Source organism: Nesoenas mayeri (assembly GCF_963082525.1).
Source record: "Nesoenas mayeri genome assembly, chromosome: 10".
NCBI classification, from domain to species: Eukaryota; Metazoa; Chordata; class Aves; order Columbiformes; family Columbidae; genus Nesoenas; species Nesoenas mayeri.
Window position 1 is genome coordinate 24,466,200 of NC_137560.1, and position 22,835 is coordinate 24,489,034.

Below are 22,835 nucleotides of genomic sequence, written 5' to 3' on the forward strand. Positions count from 1 at the left end.
GTGAAGATACGTGGGACAGAGCTCCGATGTGTCCCTTCAACATGTTCTAATATTTAATAATGAATAATAAAGCCTGTAAATTAAATTGCTCTGCGGAGTGTTGGCTAGCATCACAGTGCTATACAAGACCTTTGAAAACTTTTTTAAAAGAAGCAAAATAAAATCTAAAATCTGCATCTCCAAAATGGGAGGCATGTAATAGGAATCTAAAAATCACAGAACTCCATTGGGGGGAATAAGCAGGTTATGATAGAAGTTTGACCACATCAAGTATTACTTATTTCAGTAATGATCTTTGTATTTCTTGAAACAGTTCAATGTGATTACAGCGAGACGAACACCCTTATTGTTTCTCACGCTGCTCATCGACGCGTTTGTCTGCACTCAGACGAAGCTGAAGCATCTCTAAAATACAAGACCTTAAGACCTTTTTCAGTGGTCTAACTATAAGCACCAAGGAAGGCACCGTAACCTCTCTTTATATGAAGGGGTCTTTCGGACAAAAAGTTTCACAATATCTAGAACGATAAATGAATTAAGCAAGACATCATACTATATGGATGATATGGAAAGTGATTATCAACAGCACTGAAAAATTCAATAAATTTTAAAGCCTCCTTCTATCTATGAAAAGGTCTTATAACACCTACACTCTTCAGACACAGCATGCAAGAGTGACCATTGTATTAGAAGCTTTGTAACAGCAGATGTCATCCCAGATTACACTGCAGAAATTAAATATAAGAATAAAGAAAAACACATTATACTAATTTTGGGTTATGTCTTAAGCTGTTTAGTAAGACACTTATAGAAGCACATACCTTAAATGTGACGTGTGTATCTGTAAGAAGGGGTCCTTCCACTTCAATAATTGGTGTTGACTGATCTCTACTGATTACCTGGATATTCCCTCCTCCTGCAGGGTCCATCCCATCTGCCAGGCTCTGAGCTGCTGGACCATCTGTGGTGTTAAGTGCTTTAGCCAACGTATCAAATGCCCTGCAAGAAAAAGTAATAAATAATGAAAGAATGCTTGCTTCCTTGACACCTTAAAAAATTCAGAGCAGTGCTCAAACTAACACTATCAAGCATTTCCACTTCGAGGGAACATATGCAGGAACTGTTTCAGCTAAGATACAAGGTCAGAGTTTTTGTTACAACCTGGCCCCTCTGTACTGCTCAGAACAGCGGAGAACGGTGTCATTCTCCTCTAGACAACACGCCTGACTTTCCGTTCCCTTGAGATGAGATGTGGCCAGACGCTCCTGATTTCCTGGTGCAGACAGAGTCTTAGAGACCCTGGAACGGTATCGTAAGAGACCAGTCCCGGGGTCGCTCACGCTCCAGCTGTAACGGGGCTGCTGCTGGAACAGGGAGACGGAAATTCCCTTCTTAGCACAACAGAGCTTAGATGTGAGGAAGAAATTGTTCTCTGATTTCGTGCCAGTGGGCAGCATTACGGTATAGTGCAGTTCTGCCAGTGTTCTTGTCAAGAAGCTTTGCAGGTTGTTTTTAGAGGTTTTTTCCTGCTTTAGAGCACAAGGTTGACGTGAGCCAAAGCTGCCATGTCAAGTATTTTTAAATATCAGCTCACCCACTTGAACAGTTTAAATAAAATACTTAAGAGCCTGAAGTTAAGCTCCTCTTAAACATCATCCACCTGAGAAACAATGCACAGTTTTAAGACCGAGTATTAGTCTTATTTCACTATATTGCAAATTTATGTTGTCCTTCAACCCACAGAATCACAGAATGGCTGGGGCTGGAAGGGACCTCTGGAGATCCCCTGGTCCAGCCCACCTGCTAAAGCACACACCCCCTCAAAACAACCCAGACAAAACCCCAACCTTAAAAATCCCAGGCTGTGCTGGAAAACTTAAGATTTCGTGTTCCCTTTTCCCATTTTCCTCATTAGTAAAAACAAAAAAAGACTTCAAGCTCTTTCTAAACATTTACAAAGAAAAAAGTTTATTACTCTTAGTTTAACTACATTTTCCCTGCATTACCAGCAGGTTTTATCCCAGGGGATTCCGCGGGAACACCGACCCTGCGGAGCAGGGCTGAGGGCGCGAGCGCCGCGCGGGAGCTGCCACGGAATGAGCCTGTCAGACAAACCAGCCCCCAACTGCTATTCTCAGACTCTCTCAAGGTCACAAACTAGTCATTTATTGTTTTTCTGAGTACGGAATCTGGTCTAGCTTCAAAACACTACATTTATAACACAGGGCACAGCTCTCCACAAGAGGACAACAGCCAAATTTGTATCTATAAAGAATTGCTTTTGTGTTCCAAAGTAAGCTGCAATCTCTACTATGTTCGATGTCACAATGCCAAACTACTTCAATGAATGACTGTAAGCATACACCAAACAGAACACAAATTGCTAAATAAGATGCAAATATAAACGCATACCGTGTAATCTCACTTGCAGATTGCTCTTCTTGTTGAACTTCAGAAGTATCTCCATTATTTAGTGACTCACTTAGATTAGCAAGAGATGTTACAACATTTGCTAGTGTTCCTAAAGCACCCTGGCTTGTTTCAGCCTAAAAAGCAAGAACCATACTAGTAGATCAGAATTATAGGCAAGGTATCATAAATAAATTTTTCCCATTTGTAATCTTTGTGTTCTTTTTCCCTTATGGACCTTCTCCTTCCTCCTCAACACCTATGGGAAGTACAACAGCTCACAATGATCTTTACATCCCATCGTAACCGCCAGTCCCAGCTGACACATTGTGTGGGGAGCTACCTGATGCTGACCCTTTGCCCGTGGGAAGAAACTACCTCCATTCACACAGACCTTCAGCCCTACCCCAACCTTATCTTCTCGAGAGCAAGAATTATTTGTGTATATGCACATAGCTAAAATAATCTCAGCAAATGAACACGTGTGTTCAGAACTTAACTGAAGGAACAATACCTTGGAGTCAGCGGCTAGGAGGACTGTGCCGTCATCTCTGATCAAAGGCTGCTGAATATTCACAAGCATTCCCGGGTCAAGAAGACCTGCCGACCTGTTCAAAAGCACAAGGCATCTGACAGTCAGGAGTCATTCAACAGAAGAATGTCTAACAACCTGTGTCAGAATTAAAGGGATTCCCATGTTTTAAATTAACAATTTAATGAAGCTTAAGAGTTTATTCATCGGGATTGAGTCCTTCTGAAACAGTTTCCTAAAAGTAGATTGAAAGACAGAAAACTGGACTATGTTTTCTTTTCCTGTGCACAAAACATGACAACTTCCCAAACACATATCCTCTCAGTTCTTCATGCGGATTTATTCTGTCTTCAGGAGAAAGAAGACTGAGTCTGCATTTGCAGATTTGATTTCAGAGCAGTGCTAACCTGGATGCATCACAGCGTAAGCCTACGTGCTTTTTGCTTAAATATCACATTTGCCTGCCCGCGCTTTGTCTGACCGGGCTGGGCAGGAGCCAGCTCTGATCCGAAAACCACCCGGCTGTCCTCAACTTTAACACCTCCGTGACAAGCAGAACAATCTCCGCTGGTCTTGGTAACGAAAACAGACGATTCGTGAACGGGAGCTCTTTTGTGTCCAATCCTTTAAAGCGGACAGCAAAGGAAAAAGAATAGCTAGGCCTGCAAAGTAATACACGCAAACAACCTTAAGCAAGTCCCACTAAACTGAGCTACTCACCGCGTCCCATCTTTATCTGCCACGAACGTTGGAGTTGCTATTAGAGGGCTTCGCAGATCTTTTCTGATATAGATTTTTTCCGTGGAAGCTGCGCAGTTGGTTGGTTTCTCACGCTGCACATCAAAAGGCTTTCTTTCACTTTGAACCGCTACACAGAGGATAGAAACACGTGGATTTGAAAGGAAGTAATTCAACTGAAAAATACATAAAGTAAAATTCTCACCAGCTCAGCGCAAACCCAGAAATTTAATATGAAGACCGAAGAAACACGGGCTCCAGTTTTATTGTATCTATGATTATGGGCATTTTTAGACAAGAAGGTCACAGACTGACCATTCGCTTTAAGCTTTGCTGAACTGGAGTAAAATCTTGCCATGTCATTGGCATTTAATAAGGTGAAACATTCTGCAAAAATGTGTTTTCAGGTTGTTGATTCGATGTTCACAGGTGAAGCTGTGTCTGAACGTCAGCACCATCAGCCTCGAGATGACTCAGAGCAACACAAACCCAGAGCAAACCCAGCGGCCAAGACAGGCGAGCTGCGCGAGAGGTGCGCGCGGATTCCTGCAGGCGAGCCTCCACCCACCTCTCCGCGCTCCACGCGGAACTAACCTCTGCAGAACCTAAGGTACTTCTACTCGATAACGGGAGGAAAGCAAGCTCCCTCTCCAGTGTGTCAAACAAGTGTGGTAAATCTTTTGATAAAAGTAGCAAGAAGCAGTAACTTTGTAATTTTAAAGAAAGGGAAAAATGTATCTTTATAATATTAAGGCACCATTATTATTATTATCATACAGATTCCAGAAAGTTATCTGGAATCTCAGTCACTAAAACTTCACACGCTCCTCTATAGCTTGGCATAACATTAGACTGCGTTATTCTTCACCTGAAAACGAGGACAGCGGAATGAATAAAAGACTATGAGGATAACATAAAGCATTTTTTTAAGTGTTGTACTAGTATTAATTCTCACACATTTTGCAAATGTAAGGCATAACATAAATGGAGACGATATCTCTGTGCTATTTGTTGTACCAATTAATTGTACAGCAGTTATTGCTCTAAAAGATTAACATTATTAACAAGCAAACAAAATTCAACCCTTTTGAATGTAACAGTAAAATGCATGGATATGTCTCTATCATCATAGCCAGCAAGTTATTTAGTTTCTGATTTTACTTTTGCTAATTTCGTTACTGTCAGCAAAATTTAGGGGCTTAAAAGTGGGTATATCCATTTTGCTGGCTTGGTGGATAGATAAATACTAATGAGAAAGCTGACCCAATGCCCAATGGAGTCAATGCACATTTATCCTAATCACACTGGGTAAGAAACGTTCAGGCTCCGGAAACGCGGCCGTTCCTGCCGCACGTCTCCCTGCAGGCGGCGCAGGGCGCGCAGAGCACAGCGACTTGCGCGCCAGCTCCCGAGCGCAAAGACTTCCCCGTTTACAGCTCAAGTTCTGCCTGCCTTGAGCTCGGTGCTTGGCACTTATTTGCCTAGATCAGAGTGGAAAAAAGGACAGTATTTGTTGCTTTGCCTTAAATTCCCCATATATTTATCACAAAACAACCAGATAATAGGCTTCACACAGTGCTGGACTGAAGAAGCGGAGCTTCTATAAACTGGAAACAAAATACATTGAAAGAGGTGCTTGGATGCTAGCACTGAAACGGCACAAAGCACCGCATACCAACCTGAAAGCACATTGTTTAAAGTATGACAGCTTATACAATGCCTCATAGCACAATGCACATAAATGATCAAATTATTAGAAAAATTAAGAAAAAAAAAAAGGACATCGTTATCTTCTATAACCAGATGAAAAAGCAGCAGAAATAAACCAGAAGGAAAGCAGACTCCGAACATGGAACACTGGACTTAGATTCATGTCCACCCCCTGTGTTTTAACAGGCGTTCTATGTGAGGCTCTATCTGGGCTCCTCACAGTTTAAAACACATCACTATTGCACCTCGGGCACAGAATGCTGAGGACAGAAAGGCACGGGAGACACTCGGGCTGCCCAAAGTTCTGTTTGCTTCAGGCAACATACACCAAAATGGAGAGGACACACTGAAAAGTGGTAGTTCATGTATTAATTATTTGGTAGGCACAATACCTACATCAGGTACTTAACACTCACATTCCATTTTCATGCCCATCTCTAGACATTTCTTCAGCCTACAGAACTGGCAGCGATTCCGATGGTGTTTATTGATGATACAGTCCTGGTTGCTACGACAACTGTAGGTCAAATTCTTCCTCACACTCCTTTTAAAGAAACCTTTGCATCCCTCACAACTGACAGCACCATAGTGACGACCTAGGAAACATATTTTGTTTTCAGATGGAAATTACTTATATTTTACCATTAAAATATTTATCTGAAGCAAGTAAGACATTGTAAAAGTCACCCTTCACATGTAGTTTGTGTTCTTACCATCATTTAGGACCACAAAAGCATTGCTCAGGAGAGCACGAAGAAGAAAGCTGAGCCTGTTTCTGAATGAGGGGCCTGTGAAGCGGCAGATCCCATTCTGGGCATGCACAGACGCAGTTCTGTCTGCTGTTACCTGCCTTTTGCTGTGATAACGAAAGACCAAAATCTACTGGAAAGTCCTCAGTTCGTCAGAGAGCACTGAGAAGTGCTTTCCTGGAGCCGGTGGAGTTTTTCTAGGTGATGTGTTTATGTCACGGTTGCCCGTAGCTGTGGGGAACCGGACTAAAAGCTTCCAATCGTCTTTTTCAATTACCAGGAGCCATGCAATCGTGTTGTCTTTCAACACATGCCAATCTACCACACACCCCAGCTGAAGTATCAACTAATATTCTTACGAGCAGTGTAACTATTCCGTGTATAGATACAAAAGTATAACGTTATCTTTTTCTGGTTTAAACTCAATTGCTTTTGCCATCACTATGGCTAAAATCAGTTAAGACACACGAAACCTCCTCCCTTCATCCCAGTCATCCTGTCATCCTTTCAATCAAGTTTCTGGAATACTGCTTTCTACTCCTCCTTACCTGATGCTTTATCGCCACAGACTACGCAATACTCTACTACCTGGGGCCGCTGAACATCAGCTTTTCCCAGCAAACGTTCCACTGACGCAGAGTCTGTCACTATCTAGAACAAAATTCCAGAATAAAAAGAGGTAATTAGCCAATATTTTCTTCTGACATGAAGCAAGGAGCTGTGCCTACAGAACAGGACTGGTGTATTAACCGGGAAGAGGTGGTTGGGTTTGAGAGTACGACATGTGGAATGAAATTAAGTAGTATAAAATGCAAGTTAATGAGAGCTTTTACTGTCAATAGTAAGACTGCTGAAACACTCGTAGCAAAACAAATCCCAAATAAAACACCTTGTTTTGCTCAGGACAAGTAAGTTTCCTCACTTGTGCAGTCAACAGTATCCTCCCCATCTCGCAATTACCCTCCAACAGGTGCCAGTTTCAGCCAAAGAGGGTTGTATTTCAGATGTTGTTCCCACCTATCCCTTCTCTCCCTACTAGGGGTACACGGTTCAGCGGGGACAACCGGAAGCTGAGATCCATTATAGAATCAGTTTGGCTTCCAAAGGCCTCGGATTCCAAAGCATCTGTTCAGAACATTCCACTTAACACAGAAAATTTTAACCCCCCACCCTCCGTAACTCCAGATAATCCATTTAGCGTAGTAACACAAATTTCAAGACTGCTAATACAACTTTTCACATATTTGTGTGAGAATGATTCCTCTTTCTGTCAAATATTCTCTGTTGTAACAGTAACAATAGGGACCAGGTGCCATGTGTTTGTGTGGGGGTTTTTTTGGTTTTCGGTTTCCGATTAGTATGTTTTAAAGAATGCTAGGATGAAGGCTCAAACTTCATTAGAGGTTATTGTTTACATAATTTGTTTCGCAAGGCTCCCGTTGGTGTGGATTATGCTCAAGGCTATAACAACTATAACAAAGCACAACTTTTGCTCCAAAAAGCTGTCACTGCCACGTGTGACACGTCGGCTCGCTCAGGTGAGCTGTACCTCTGCACAGCTGTGGATCCCAACAAGCCAGCTGAAATACTGGCACTCCTCGCAAGCACCATCTCATGTATTTGCTTATGTCTTTGGAATTTCAACGAGAACAGACGAGGCGCGATGAGTGCAATGCAATGCAGGAGGAACGCGAAGACAGCAGGATTTTTGACTGAATAACGAAGCCTAAAATTAGTATGGTCTAATCCACGTCATTAGATCTTTAGAAAACTATCACAATTTGCCTTAAAGCAATGAAAGACTTAAATCATCTTAAAATCAAAAACCGAACAACAAAAACCCCTGGTCTATCTCAGTGACCACACTTGCCTGAATTCGGCCCGGCACGATGTTGTCGGCGGTGGTGAAGATGAGCTGTTTGGCACTGGGCGTCTCGGGGGCTGCCAGGATCACCTTTCCTGCACCAGTTCCATCTGGACTGGCTAAAATAAACTGCTGCTTTGGAGACACAGTTGAGTCCACTGCTGTCACTATTTGGATTTTTTGACCTGTTTGTTGATCTGTCACAATCTGTAAAACACATTGAAGAATTTTATGAGCCAGAGCAGACTTCACATTTTAAAACCTTTTTTTCTGTCTCAAAATTACAATACTCTCTGGTAATTGTCCTTGTTATTTATTATATTGATATTTGTACATTTATTACACTGGTGCAAAGTTATTGCAGCTGCCTACATAAGTGCAAAACAATAAAATCAAACCAAATATATATATGTATATATATACCTACATACCTACCACACAAAAGGAAAATACTAGGCAGAGCTGTGAGAAATGTGAGTTTGATACTGTTAATAATTAAGAGATATAGGAAGATAATGTAATCACGTTTAACTGTTTGAAAGAGTTAGATACAGTGGATTCCAGAGAGAATAAGAGCAAAATGTAACGTTAAGGACTGCAGCTGATGTGTGGCAGGTCTATACGCGGGTATACTCTGCCTAGGGAGACAGCATCGCAGCAACTTCACAGCATCACAGAACATCTCAAGTTGAGAGTGACCCATGTGGATCATCAAGTCCAGATCCCAGCTCCTCGCAGGACCACCCAACACTAAACCGTACGACCCAGAGCACGGTCCAGACGCTCTCCGAGCCCTGCCAGGCTCGGTGCTGCGAGCACTGCCCGGGGAGCCTGCTCCAGGCACCGCACGCCCCTTTTCCTGATTCCAGCCCGAACTCCCCTGATTCAGCCTGGTTCCGCTTCCTCCTGCCCTGCCCCGGTCACAGACAGGAGATCAGCACCACGAGGAGGGCTGGGCTGCGACGAGGTCCCTCCTTCTGCGAGTGGAACAGAACGAGCAACCCCAGCCGCTCGCTTCATGTACATGTGACTCCTACCTCCAGATCCTTTATAAAAACATGGACTGGGCTTAATGTCAGACTTAAAATGCTACTGAAAATAGAATGTGAATTTACATGTACTGATATTCTTATTTCACTGACTGTATCAGGTGCCACGATAACAGTGTATTTATGTTCCTAATTTTGATTACCTAGACTTTTTATCTAGTTGTCATGTACTTTCTGTGTAATGTAACTTACGAGAAAGTAAGACATATGCTAACAGTTTAATAGTGAAACTATACTATAATAATAGTTTTACTAAGTTAGAGTGCCTTAAAAAGGCAGCAGAACTACCCCAAGCAGGAGCTGAATTACAGAGCTGACGATTTTTCCCGATTACAGAAACTCCTCAGGAAAGGTGACCAGCACCGCTGTGATACCGCCTGTATGAACCTGAGGAAGCAGGAGCACTCTCATCCTAGCGTTCTCCTTCACCATGGAGTGGAAAGTTCTTCTCAGAAATATCAGCGATATAAGAGGTAGATTATTTTCCAGAATTGAACAAAAGTTACAATATAAATACCTACCTTACGAATGCGGAATATTCAGTATGCTTCAGTTATACATGTTGTGAGAACATCTACCTTGCAATGAAATATTGATACATATTGATATGGTTACTCTACCAGGCAAAATAGAGATTATGTTACCAGACAACTGTATCAAAAATATAAACCTTCCATCATAAGAATCTTGAGAATCAGCAGGTGAAACAGTAAAGCTGCCTGATTCTACCTTTTGCTGATAATGTTAAGGAATAACATCTTAGATACACAGCTAAATGTTGTTGATAACTGAAGAATATCTCTGGGTGCTGTCTATAAAGAAAAATCACAGAGACTTCTTCACAATTTTTCATGAATCAGATATAAACACTGACTATAATATATAACTAAGACAAAAGTAACAGGTTGGACAAGAAGTGAATGATATTTAGGCTCATAAGAAAAACAACAGACATCATTATACATGATGCAGTTTGAATCTTTGAAAATAACATTACAGAAAAAAACCTATAATGTATAGTAAGTATAACGACAATGCCAAACTAATTTAAACAGTGTTTTCGGGGCTGTCCATAGGGGCTAAGCACAACCTCTGCAAACACTGCTCGCTGGCTACAGCATCGGTACAATCGCCACACAGTCACCAAACACGGGCTGAGAGAACTTCAGTTTGCACCAACGACCTGTTCTCACAGAGTTCGAGGAAACCTTCCACAGCCTTTAGCGTGCTTTTGTATAAACACAGCCTTTAACGTGCTTTTGTATCAACCTGAGTGGGCAGAGGAGACAAAAAAGAAGATGAAATGGTTAGCTACCGAAGGGATTTTACCTGAATGCGTTGTGGTGAGGCTACAGAGGAGTCTGTGGAAATGATCTGGATGCGCTGGGAAGGGCTGGTCATCCCTGGAGATTCAGATAGTGAAGTCTGCACAGTCTGCACCTGCGAGTAACGCACACAACTTCAATTCACTCTTGCAGTACTGAAAAATTCTAAAATCAATAAATAAAAAAATTACCAAAGCTCAGATGGCCCTATAGCATGGAATCTAAATTTACTGGAAAGGTTACAGTCATTAAGCCAACTTGGATTTTTTGTCAATGAATTATTAGAATATTGTCCTTTTTTGGGAAGAGAATGAATCTGGTAGATGACCCAACCACCACCCCGCCCCAACCAACCGCTGCATTGTGGGCAGCCTGGAAATAAATACAGAGACCTATTCTTCAGGGTTGTTCAAAGATTTATAGCAACTTATATATATACTGGCATTCTTTTTATATGTATGGTAACTGCATTGAAACTCTTCTGTTAGCATTTTGGGACTAAACAACCATTCCTTTTTTCTGGGTTTGTGAAGTACCGGCTGCAAAGCGGTCCCAGGGTACAACGGTGTTTCCAGGTACGGTGTCAGTATGAAAACTGGTGCCTTCTGCTTTCGACCTCTTCCTCAGTGCGCACAGGACGGACCGCGTCCTCACGGAAGGGTCATTTTTACGGACCAGCTCCAGTCTCCTTTAACCCGAGTTATTTCTCATCCTCACCTCGTGACTAGTGGGTTATCTTAAGTCCAGCAGTGATTTCTCTGTACAGTTGGGTAAGCTTGAGACCAGTTGCCCTTATATGCTGATATGTCATTTTCGTGTTCAAATATTCAAGAAAGCGTATGCATTAAGCTGCAAACAGACAACATTTTACTCTTCTCCTGGCTGAGAAGATATGGTGCGCTAAAGGAGCCTGATCTGTCTAACACAAATAAATTATTCAGTGTGCACATATAATCTGTTTTTATGCTTTCATTAACATGCACACGTACTCAGGATAGTGAAGGACTCTGAGATGCAAAACTTTACCTTATTTTCCAGCTTGTCTACTTAATACTCAGGGGAATAAGAACAGCTTCAAATTTCTGACTGCTACTAAAAATCTCAAGTTTATTTTCCAGACTGAATAGACATGCCATTGATAAATAAATCAATGCAAAAAGGGAACATATTTTTTGAAATACACAGTTTACAGAGGGAGGAAAGAAAACCCTTGTCATTTTTTTCACAGCCAAATTTGACTTAAGTAAAAATTTAAAAAACCGCAAACCCCAAACTAGTAGTGCTGGAGAACGCAACACCAGTTCTGTCAGAGGCGTAGCAACTGTGCTTCAGACAGCCCACACAAACACCACGGAACAACTGAGCTGTCATTAATTAGACTGCCAAATAAATGGAAGCGAGGCATTCTGAAAGCAAATGGCTTGTAAGTACTCATATCAGGAAGACAATAGTTTAGCATTCTATCAGGTTCACTTACAGAATTAGACACCATTGACTACTCTGATGTGTTCAGGAGCAGCCTGACACCAGGACACCTGGATCAGCAACTGCTTTGGAAGCTGCATCTCCAAAAACCTACTCCTCCAAAGCCAATGACTGTACATTCCTGCAATGCTAAAATGTATTTTAAAAAGTTAAATACACTTTAATTTCTTTAAGACTGGAGTTTCAAATGAGACTTCATATTGAAGAGATGAGGAAAGAAACAAAGTAGGCCATGTATCAGAGACAACTTCAGTGCACCAGATTTTGCAGAGGCTTAATCAACAGTCATTTAACAGTAACCACCGTGACCCGGACCTAGTCAGAAAACAACACATAAAAAATAGCTCAAACCCTCCTCATTTCCCTACACAAAACAGATCAAATATGCTTATCTAAGAGACAGGGGAAAAATAATTGGCTTTAACACGCTTGGCACCGTTTGCTTCCTGGAGCAACCCAGCTGCACTCTGCACTCACTCCAGTACTTACAGCATCAAATTCTTCCTGCAGCCTTATTTCTGTTTTTCCTCGGCAAATCTCTGAGGGCAAAACAATCCAAGAGAAATGTCGAGGTCACTTTCAGTCAGATCCCGGATCTTTTCATCCAGTGCCCATGACGGCGGATTCCGGGCCCGGCAGGCAGGCGGTATTGTTTGAAATGCCCTCGCCGTGACCCTGCTCTCTGAAGGTCAAGTGCACTATCGTCCCTGTAACCAAGGAAGCAGAATCCACGTGTTCCTGCTGTTTCGCCAGCTGCTGAAGCAGTTTGTCTAACAGTAAGATTAATTGCACCTGGGGACGCCAGCTCCAGGTCCTGAAGCGTCCCCTCCCCGCTCTGTTCCGAATCCCCTCAGCCTGGTCACTCTGAACTATCACACAGAAAAACGGCATCTGAGAAGAGTTTGCCTGTATCTGGAATTATTTTCAAATGGCCAAAATTAAAAGCATAATCCAGCACGTCCCCTGTGGAGAACCTCTAGCTTTACAGTTCATTGAGCTAATGTATTTAAATATCAAATATGAAGTAGCATTATCAGTCATTAAGAATTCATAGAGTAAGTCAATGACAAACACGTGATTAATTAGATTAGACTCCATAACCAAACATTCATGTGAAGCTGTAGTGAAGGCTGATAAACAGGTAAAAAGCAAAAATCTTTCCAAATTCCTAGAAAGTGGAATTTGTTAAAGCCATAGTACATGAAGTTTTGGGAAAATGACCGTGAACTTGACGAGTTTTACAATATTAGATTGGAATGCAGTGGATTTCCACTACAAAGACTTATGCAACAAATGCACGACACAGGTGTCTTTAAGTAGCACTGGTATTTTATTTTAGCTTCAAGGACTCCTAATCTTAGCACAGATTTGTGGTCACTATTGAAATTAGGCTCCTTACTCGATAGAAAACACAATTATCTATTGTACAAGTCTCTGAAAATGGTATCTGTGAATAATTACTGTAACTACAGGAGCGTATTTACAGCATGGGTACAACGTAAATGTTAGGTCAACTAATCGTGATCTAGTGGGGGGGAAATGTATTCACCTAAAACATTTGAGAAAATCCAATGACATTTTAGTTGGATTTGCCTTATGCTTATTATCTGACACTACACTGAATAGCCTTGTCATTCTAGGCTTTCATTTGTCCATTCAGGAGAGACGTTTATGATACCTGATTAACAGCTGTTCCTGGGTCAAAAACCAGATCCTGAATATAATAATGCCTTATCCCTCCATAACCCTCTGTTCAGAATCAGACCTAACGTCTGGAACAGCTGTATTGCAGAGGAGGCAGAATCCTTGCAATGCTTCAGCAGAAGTGACAGAAAAACACACACATAATAAGAAAAAAAAAAGACTAAGAGTTGCTGTTTTCTCTGAATCAAAAGACAAGCTAGGAAAGTAATTAGAATTTGAAATACAACATGAAACCTATCAACTACAGTGTACTACGGTAGCTAGTACTACATTAGTAGTAGATAGCAGTAGTAACGACTGATGTAGTTAACAGCTTTGTCACAACTGCCTAAGTCACCCACAAAAGCTCAAAGACTTGAGCAAGAAATACAAAATACACTAAACGCATCTTTAATTAGGAGTAATGTTAGATTTTTAGGGCCTGGTAATTTTTTTTGATGGAACTTTCTCAAGTATTATTCTACATGCTGCACAGAAAAGTTACAGCTACAAAGGCTTTAGCTCTTATTTTTATATGACACTAACTATGCTACCATAATAAGCATCCACAGCAAAGCAGAATTAGTATAACTTTAGAGTTTCTAAGAAGCTGCTTCGACTCTCGGCATAACTGCATCCTAAAAAAAATGATTAAAAACAAACTAATCACAGTCTTGATGTACAGCAGCCCAAGAGCTGCACCGCGCCAGCCGCACGCGCCAGCGCCAGCCCCGGGGCTGCCGGCCCGCGCCGCCCGCAGGGCCCCCGCAGGAACCCCCGCAGGACCCCCGCAGGGCCCCCTCCTCCGCGCGCCCAGTGCCGTACCGCTGCTCTGATGCACTTAACGGTCATTTGAGAAAAGCTGTATTTGATCTAAAAACTGTTTGAAAAGACTCAGCATCAAAACTCCACCTTGAAAATTCATCTAGAAATGAGAAAATGGGCAACTATAATAATAAAATATTAAACATAAACGGACTTGTTTTAGGCTTTGTTAATTCTCACAACAAAGCAAAAACTTACGCCATCAGAACAGTGGCGTTTCTACTCTCCTTTTTTCAGCACGCTGTGCTTCATCTGGACTTAAACCTAAACTGCTGAACTACTTACGATGTAACACGTCAGAGAGATCTGGAGAGGGCCAAGAAAATCACAGAACCACAGAACAGTCGGGTTTGAAGGGGCCTCTGGAGATCAGCCCATCCAACCCCCTGCTAACGCAGGGTCACAGAGCAGATCACACAAGATCCCGTCCCGGCGGGTCTGAACGTCTCCAGAGGAGACTCCACACCCGCCCCGGGCAGCCTGGTCCAGGCTGCGGCACCTCACAGCAAATAAGTTTCTCCTCATGTTCACAATACTTTACGTGACAAAGATCTCCAGTATTTTTTCAGTCCTTTCAGAAGGGTCCAAGGTTTTGATATGTTCTTATTGGGCACTGAGGGAACCGAAAGTGACTGGAATCCTGCAGCAATGCAGCAGGTGTAAACGAGACCGCAGGAAGCAGAGGGTCAACAATCACCGCCTGCGGCTGGCAGAGGACAAGGAAGCACTGGGAACAGTTTGTGGCGGCCATGGAACTGGAAGGGGACAGCTTTAGCAAGTCCCAGAAGTTCCTCCTGGTCACAGCAGAGCAGATGTCGGAAAGAGGAAACAGCCCTTGTTCCTCCCCATAGCAACATTTCTGTTTAAACACTGCATTAAAAACTAAGGCACCGCACCAGGTACATATCTCCGTAACCAAATATATTTTTCTTAACATGCAAATCAAATCTAAATTGGTGCTGAGACTGAGCTTGGGCCACTGATACATTGCAGTGACAGTACTAAATAAATACTTGAGAAAAGCAGAGTTACTTAGTTTTGTACTAAGGCTAAAGTATTTTTTATGCCTTTCAAATGCTACTCAAGATGAGGAGGAATTCCTGAAATTCCTTCTGAATCCCCTACCTGCTCTTCATTCTCCAATCTCATTAACTGTTAGTAAAGGCAACTGCAGACACTGAACATGGAACTGTCTCACCAACCTGTACAGAAACACACCGCGGGAACAACAAGCAAGACTGCTATAGCGCAGAGGAAAGCAACAGCACTGAAACCATTTCAAGGACAATTTTACAAAGTGCTAAAAACAGAATAAGTACAATAATGCATGCAATACCAGAGTGCGCCCAGTGACTCCTGTGACAGTCACGATTTCACAGAAAACAACCTTGATGAACTATTGCTCAAGAAAGGAAAACAACATGCGGCTTACTTGCATGACAGTCTGATCTGATGCTTGGCATCACAGTTCTCAATAAACCCATGCACTACATACGTCAATTATGTTGAAGAAATGATGCAGATATAGCTAAACCTGCCAATATGTGCATTAAGTTATCCTGTTTGCAACTTGTCTCTCATCATTCGTAACTTAAAATTCAGTGCATGATTAATGACTCTTTCCTTCCATTTAATTTTAATTGACAAAAAATACGATATACTGAAAAAGCCTCTCATTTTTTAAGGCCAGTGCCAAGTTTCATACTACATTTTCCCTGAGAAGCAGTGAGTACAACTTTAGCATACTTCAAGAAAACTAGTAACGTATTTACCTGCATTAAAAACTGCATCTGACTGAAGACACAAATAGCAGGCAGCCAGTCATTCACAAAGAAATGGTTCAACCTTAACACGGTCATAGTGTTTTTTAATTCTTAATGAGATAATGCTGCTTATAATTGTACTTCCATGAACAAAGTTTTCATGGTGTTACGCAGCGGACAGGCATATAACTGAAGGAGGAGCTGAATACTGTAAAGAGCTGGAGCCCTGTATGTACCCACCGGCCAGGAAGAAATCACAGAGCTTCATACACTCTTGAGATGGAGCGATCTCTCCAGGGGCAAGATACAACCATCACACTATGTTACCACGGTGCATTTCCTGCACGAGGAATTACAAACGTCACATATTTTATGTGCCTTAGATGTGATTATAGCACTCAAGTTCTACCAAACAGTATAAGGTTTCCAGCATTTCCATTACCGGTTTTTATTTCCAAGTTTATTTGGAAGCATTTTTAAGAAAACGCAGCTTGCCAAATCGATACCTAGTATAGCAAACTACAGTGAAAATTCGCTTGTCAGTTTTCAGTGTGAAACTTTTGAGTTTTTTGAAACTACTCCTTAGATGTCATTTCCACGATACTCAGTACACCATTTCCCACACTATTTAAAGAGAAACAAAATTTATTAGAAAAAAAATTGCTCTAAGTAGGGCATCTTGAATCCAATTCTGAAAACACAGTGACACACATTTCCTCCACATACAGAGCTGCTTCTTGACTAAAAATATTTTTTAATATCCAGGTGTAATCTTAGTTCAGTAGGTCAAAGAAAACGCCAAGCTAACGCCCGAGAAGTGGCCTTGTCTACAGAGGCCTCTTAGCCTGCTTGCCCTCTGTTATTTATGAAATCTCGCAACTATGTAATCATACGATAAATCATAGTAAATTTGAAGGATATTAATCCAGTTAACTTTAAACAGACAAAAATTCTAGTTTATTTTTCGACTGAAGTTTGCATACTGAAGGAGATAAATAGGTTATTTTCTATGGACATGATCACACACAGTTTCAGTGTTTACAAGTTGATTTAGACATTTTAGCTGTTGAGCACTCAAGCTTCAGTGAACATAAATCAAGATAAGACTCACTCAATATCACTTCAAGCAGATTTTGTGCTTTTTCTCATACATCTAGAGAGAAAATTTATAGCCCGATTTAAGTTAATCATCCTTCTGTAAATTCAGCATAGTGCGTAAGTAAAACAGAGAACTTCAAATCCTCTTCTGGATTTAGATGGCAACTTTGGAGATGAGCAAAAATTTGTCATGTCCAAAATGGTAAAGCTAATGGTCTAATTACCAGAAATGTTTTTGTATTACCTTTTTGACCAATCCATAATACACCAGAGTTTGTCTACAGCTCATGCTGAAATTCCTACTTGCATTCCCAGTACAGGGGCCACCAGAATGAAGGCAAACAAACCACAGCCTGGCTGTGCTGGTTTCTTGTTTGCCCCCAGGTGTAAAGCAATACTGTTCTATAACGATTTTCTGATCCATTTATGCTTCATTGTGAACAGCAAGGACTCCCAAATTGTTTTTCATTTCCAAAGCTCACATTCTGACTGCTGATATCATCTGTCACTCACCTCAGCCACCTGCTGAGCCAGCACCTCCACATTGGTTGCCATGGCGAAGCAAGACCATTAGAGAACCTGTTTGAAAAGACGCCAGCAACTTCCATCAGGCACAACAGTTACGTTTTTCCTTATTCAAGACATCTCTGATAGGGCTTTTTGATCATTTACAATAGTGCTTGACGTATCTGATAAATAAAATGCCATGGATGTGTTTGCACATATAGGTACATGCATACTGGAACCACACTGTTCAAAAAGCTGAGGCACGCAGTTATTCTTTTACCTTATAAAGCCTCCAATATACTATTTCTACTCTATTTTTAAGCTGCAAAGCAGAGATGTTAATTTCACAGATCAACAAATGAATCTGAGCGATGCTGTTTGTGGGATTCCCAGGTCCCCAAGAGCTTTCCTGAAACCTCTCAGCTGAACTGCTGCTCCACGTGCTGGACGGAACCAGCGCCCGGGAACGCTGTTGTGAGCCCATTCCATTGAGTCGTTCCGTCAAACTGCCGCGTTCATCCGTATCCTTATGGGAACTTGGCACAATAAGGGAAACAAAATGGCACATCTAAAATAGGTTTTCTATTAGCCAAACTATTTTTTATTATAATGTGATAGTATTATTACTCTGAGGAGAACATGCTCAATTGTTTTATGTGATTGTGTCTGCTCCTTCAACTCTGTGTTCTTTGGGGTCAAAAAATAAATAAAAAGAGAAAAAAAATGAAAACATATAGAAAAAGGAAGAAACAAGAAAATAGACACTTCCAATACATTTTTAATTATCATTATTAGGTCTGCATTTCTCCAATGGTAAATTTAATTAAGATTTAATGATGACTTGCTCATTACTGATCCAGAGTTCGGATTCTGACCCAGGTGTAGGCAATGAAAGGGCATTCTGGAATGCTGGCCCATTTGATGTTTTATTGAATGCCTTCTGTTTATACTTGCAAAGCAACCATTTAACATAAAATTAAAACATACCACCAACAATAGCAAAACATATAACAGAAAAATCCATGCAGGTCTCTAGCACCTACGCTCCCCACTCAAATGCAACTTACTACTACGTTAGCATTGAAAATGTCAAAACTCATTAAGTTAAAATAAATCATATTACAGTAAATTAAATGTGAAAATTATTTCTTATATGTTAATAGAAGACTATTTGTAATAATGCATACTCAAAGTTGAGACCTTCCTGATGGAAATCGTATTTATTCTGATTTCTCATGTGGCTTGCCCTGTTTATTTGAGCGTCCACCTTGCACAGGAAGCTTAAAAACCATTTGCAACAAACACACTTGACACTGCAGCTTGTGGAGAGCTCCTCAGCTGGTCAGTGATTCCTTTTCTATGTTCTTTCTTAAATTCATTTCTTAGTTTCAGCAAGGAAGATAACCGTATGTTCATGGTTCTTTCCTCAGTGCTTTAAGATGAAGGAAGCCCTGACAATGAGTTATTTTTTCGTAAGAACACGGAACACCCGCTGCAGGCTTTGCTGCGGGGAGGCTCTGACAGCTGTGGTGGTGTTATACACCAAGGTTTTTAGTACTTTCCACCTCCCCAAACCAGCAATAAGTGGAGGCAACCTGACCGAACCCAGCTGGAAGCCCAGAGTCCACACACGGCCATGCCAGGGCAGCTTGTTAACGGTGTTGACCCCTGGAATGTGACATGAGGCAAAATGAGCTTCCTTGCAAATCCTGGGCAGCACTAAACTAAACAGCAACACACGTGGAACCTAAAAATTGCAAAGACAGACCTGGAGCACCAGGAAAACCCTTCCGGTGTAACAGAGTGGCAGCCGACCCCGTACATCCAGCTACACTGCCGTCCAAAACACGGCATAAAACCATCCACCTCTCCGTCAGCTGCAGGGGACTCTCAAACATACTCATACGCTCCGTTTGAAGATATTCTATGGGTAGGGCCCTACTAAGATGACAGGGCAACAGGCCGAATTCAAGCCTACTGAAATCTGTTCCTTTGTCTTCAACAGGGTTCTCCACACTGGGAGCGGCAGGCCAGCTCGCGCCTCCTCAGCAGGAGCTGGAGGAGCCAGGAAAGGCAGGGCTGGCGCGCCCGGCCCTCCCGGGAGCCGCTGTCCCGCTGTCCCGCTGCGGCTGCGGCGCCCCGGCCCAACCTCCAGAACGACCCACAATGGGCCGCGGGAGCCCGGCAGGGCGGCCCCGCCCCGCCCCGCGCGCAGCCGCCTTCCCGCCGCGCGCTCCCATTGGCTGCGGCGCGCTCGCGCCTGACGCACAGCAACCGCGCGCGCAGCCCGCTGCTGAGGGCCCGCAAGCGCCTCGAGCCCCACGAAGCCACACCCCTCCCAGCCAATGACCTCATCAAACACACGGCACTCCCACACTCGCCACCCATTGGCTGGGGCAGCTGCCTGTACGGCCGGCGGCCCCGCCTCCCGAGCGCGAAGGAAAACACCCGAGGGACGCGGGCAAGCACAAGATGGCGGCGCTGGCGGTCAGCCAAGTCCCAGGCGGGGCTGCCGCCGCCGCCATTAGGCGCCCTTCCCCTCCCCGCCGGTATACGCTTATGTCGGGTCTTTCACAGAGCCCCGGGCCTGGCAGTAGGAAATCGGCCGGTAAGATGGCGGCGGTCTCAGCCCCGTATGCAAAGTACCCGCCGCCCCCTCCCCTCCGCCCTCCCGGTGGCAAAGGTAAAAGGGTCGGGTTCACGCCGCCGCCTCCGCCCGCTCAGACTCCATCTTCTCTCTCTGTGTCCGCGTCCCGAGCTCGTCAGCGCCGCAGCCGTCGCCCTGCGACCCCCCCGGACGGCAGACGGCGCTCACCGGCACCGGACCGGCTGCGACCCCGGGCGACCCGCACCACGGCGCCGCGGCCCCGGGGCGCAGGCGGGCCGGCAGCACGCCCGGCTCCCGCTTGCCAGCGGCGGCGCCTCCGAACCGCTCTCCCCTCCGCCCGGCGTTTCCCTCCCCGCTGCCGCTCGCGGGGTATCCCGAGCAGGGCCCCGGGGCCGCCTCCCCGCGCCCGCTCCCGGCCCCAACGACAGAAACCCGACCGGGCCGCCTCCGTTTTAAAGAAGGAATATTTTTACCTCAGGAACTGGCGCCACACGTGCCCTAGCGGTGACCCGGGCGGGCCGGAGCTGGGTGGCGGTGCCCAGCGCGGCCCTCCCAGCCCCGTGCGGGCGGCGGGGCGGGGGTCCCGGGCCGCGGGGGGGCGGGTCGGTGCCACGGGGCCGCGCGGGGGGGGGGGTGTTTTGTTTTGTGCGCCGTGCCCCTGGGAAAGGTCAGAGTTCGTGACCCCGCCCGCCGCCGCCGCCGTCCGCGAGCGCTTCCCCGCCGCCTCCTCGCGGCAGCGGCGCGGCCCCGCCATCCCCCTCGCGGGGCGGGGCTGGCGGGACGGGGGGAGGGGCCACCTGGGCCCGGGCCCCGCGCGCCGGTGCCCCCGCGCGGGTGTGCGGGGCCCGCGGGACGGGCCGCTCGGGAGCCGGGGCGGGGCGGGGCAGCCCCTCGGGACCGCCCCGGGGCTCCCCGGCCGCTGGGCGCCCGGCGGCGGCGCGCGCAGGCGGGGGTCGTGTGCCGCGTGCGCCTGGTCCCGCTGCGGGGCACAGCGGGGCGGCCAGGCGGTGCTGCTTGTGGTGCTGCTCATGGTGCTGCTCCCGCGAAGGCCACGGCCAGACCGTCCTGGGTGTTTCCTTCTGTGAAGCCAGTGCCATTGGGGTTCTCCCAGTGGAGCTGCTCCTGAGGTGGTTCTGCCTCGAAGCTGTGATGGTGGGCGTGAGCCAGGCCTGTGACCTGCGCCTGCGCCTGGCCTGGGCGCCAGCCCGGCGTTGTCTTGCCCGTGAGCCCATCCTGCCCGTGAGCCAGGCCTGTGACCTGAGCCTGGCCTGGGCGCCAGCCCGGCGTTGTCTTGCCCTTGAGCCCGTCCTGCCCGTGAGCCAGGCTTGTGACCTGTGACCTGAGCCTGGGCGCCAGCCCGGCGTTGTCTTGCCCGTGAGCCAGGCCTGTGACCTGAGCCTGGCCTGGGCGCCAGCCCGGCGTTGTCTTGCCCGTGAGCCCGTCCTGCCCGTGAGCCGGGCTTGTGACCTGTGACCTGAGCCTGGGCGCCAGCCCGGCGTTGTCTTGCCCGTGAGCCAGGCCTGTGACCTGAGCCTGCGCCTGGCCTGGGCGCCAGCCCGGCGTTGTCTTGCCCGTGAGCCCGTCCTGCCCGTGAGCCAGGCCTGTGACCTGCGCCTGAGCCTGGCCTGGGCGCAGCCAGAGTGTGGGAGCTCCCGTTGCTCAGCGTTCCTCACCCGAGCCCGTCCTGTGCCGACCCAGGACCACGGTCACTCGTCGTTGTGTGCAGCTCTTTCTTCCCATCAAAATGGTTGTGGTGCTTCCAGTAAGTTTCTCTTAGGCCTAGTAGTTTTGGTAGGAACTAGCTTAAGGAGTGGTCCCGTGAACAGCGAAACCGGAAGATGTGGCGTGATAGTGACTCCTGAAAGGCAACGTATGGAGGAGGCGGCAGCTAAAGGCAATAATCGCTCCAACAGGAGGTGCTGCTGTCTGAAGAGTGACAGTCAGCACCCTCAGCCCTTTGTTTGTTTAGGGACATTTTTTGTTGTGTGTTGAGGTTTTTGTGGGTTTTGTTGTCAGAACTGGCTATTTGGGGCAAGGAAATGAGAAATTAAGAACAACGCTAATGAATTATACCCTTACTGTTGCAAAACTCATAGAATGTCCTGATTCTGAGTTGGAAGGGACTCGCATGGATCACTGAGTGCAAACTGGAGTTGATAAACTCCAAAACTGGAGTTAATAACATTAAAGTGCATGATGTATAGATGTACGTGCAATACGTAAATAAAGAAAAATGTTTCAAAAAATGTCTTTAGTGTTTGTTCACTACTGAAATGTTCAATATGTGAAGAAATGTCATGTTCTCAAAACATGGACGCACACATACCTTATAAAGCAGGTTCTTTATTCATAAACATACTGTTAAGGTATAAACACATTTTTGTAACGTATACCATTAAGGATTTTCAAAATGGCCTTACTATAGAAGTAAGTTAGATGTTATGGGATGAGCATTTTTCCCATGTTATAAATCAGGAGTAATGACGTGTG

At 44.9% G+C, this 22,835-nt stretch overlaps 1 protein-coding gene across 7 annotated transcripts in view; it reads right to left on the minus strand.

Moving 5' to 3' along the window:
• Window positions 1–20,958, minus strand: part of NR2C2 (nuclear receptor subfamily 2 group C member 2) — a 35,907-nt gene extending 14,949 nt beyond the window's left edge. For 3 of the 7 annotated variants that reach the window (XR_013922569.1, XM_080350761.1, XM_080350766.1), the window contains exons 1-10: window positions 20,819–20,955; window positions 17,744–17,809; window positions 10,381–10,491; window positions 8,009–8,209; window positions 6,687–6,789; window positions 5,806–5,985; window positions 3,662–3,809; window positions 2,924–3,017; window positions 2,413–2,546; window positions 822–999 (exon numbers count right to left, since the gene is read on the minus strand). Coding sequence is in view for 6 of the 7 variants with exons in the window: in XM_080350761.1 (XP_080206887.1) it covers window positions 822–999; window positions 2,413–2,546; window positions 2,924–3,017; window positions 3,662–3,809; window positions 5,806–5,985; window positions 6,687–6,789; window positions 8,009–8,209; window positions 10,381–10,491; window positions 17,744–17,785 (1,191 nt within the window). In the remaining variant the exon portion in view is untranslated. Of the gene's footprint in view, window positions 1–821; window positions 1,000–2,412; window positions 2,547–2,923; window positions 3,018–3,661; window positions 3,810–5,805; window positions 5,986–6,686; window positions 6,790–8,008; window positions 8,210–10,380; window positions 10,492–12,350; window positions 12,569–16,372; window positions 16,473–17,743; window positions 17,810–20,818 lie in introns of those variants that run through there. The other 4 variants (XM_080350763.1, XM_080350762.1, XM_080350764.1 and 1 more) reach the window with 4 other exon arrangements.
• Between the last annotated feature and the right edge of the window lie 1,877 nt (window positions 20,959–22,835).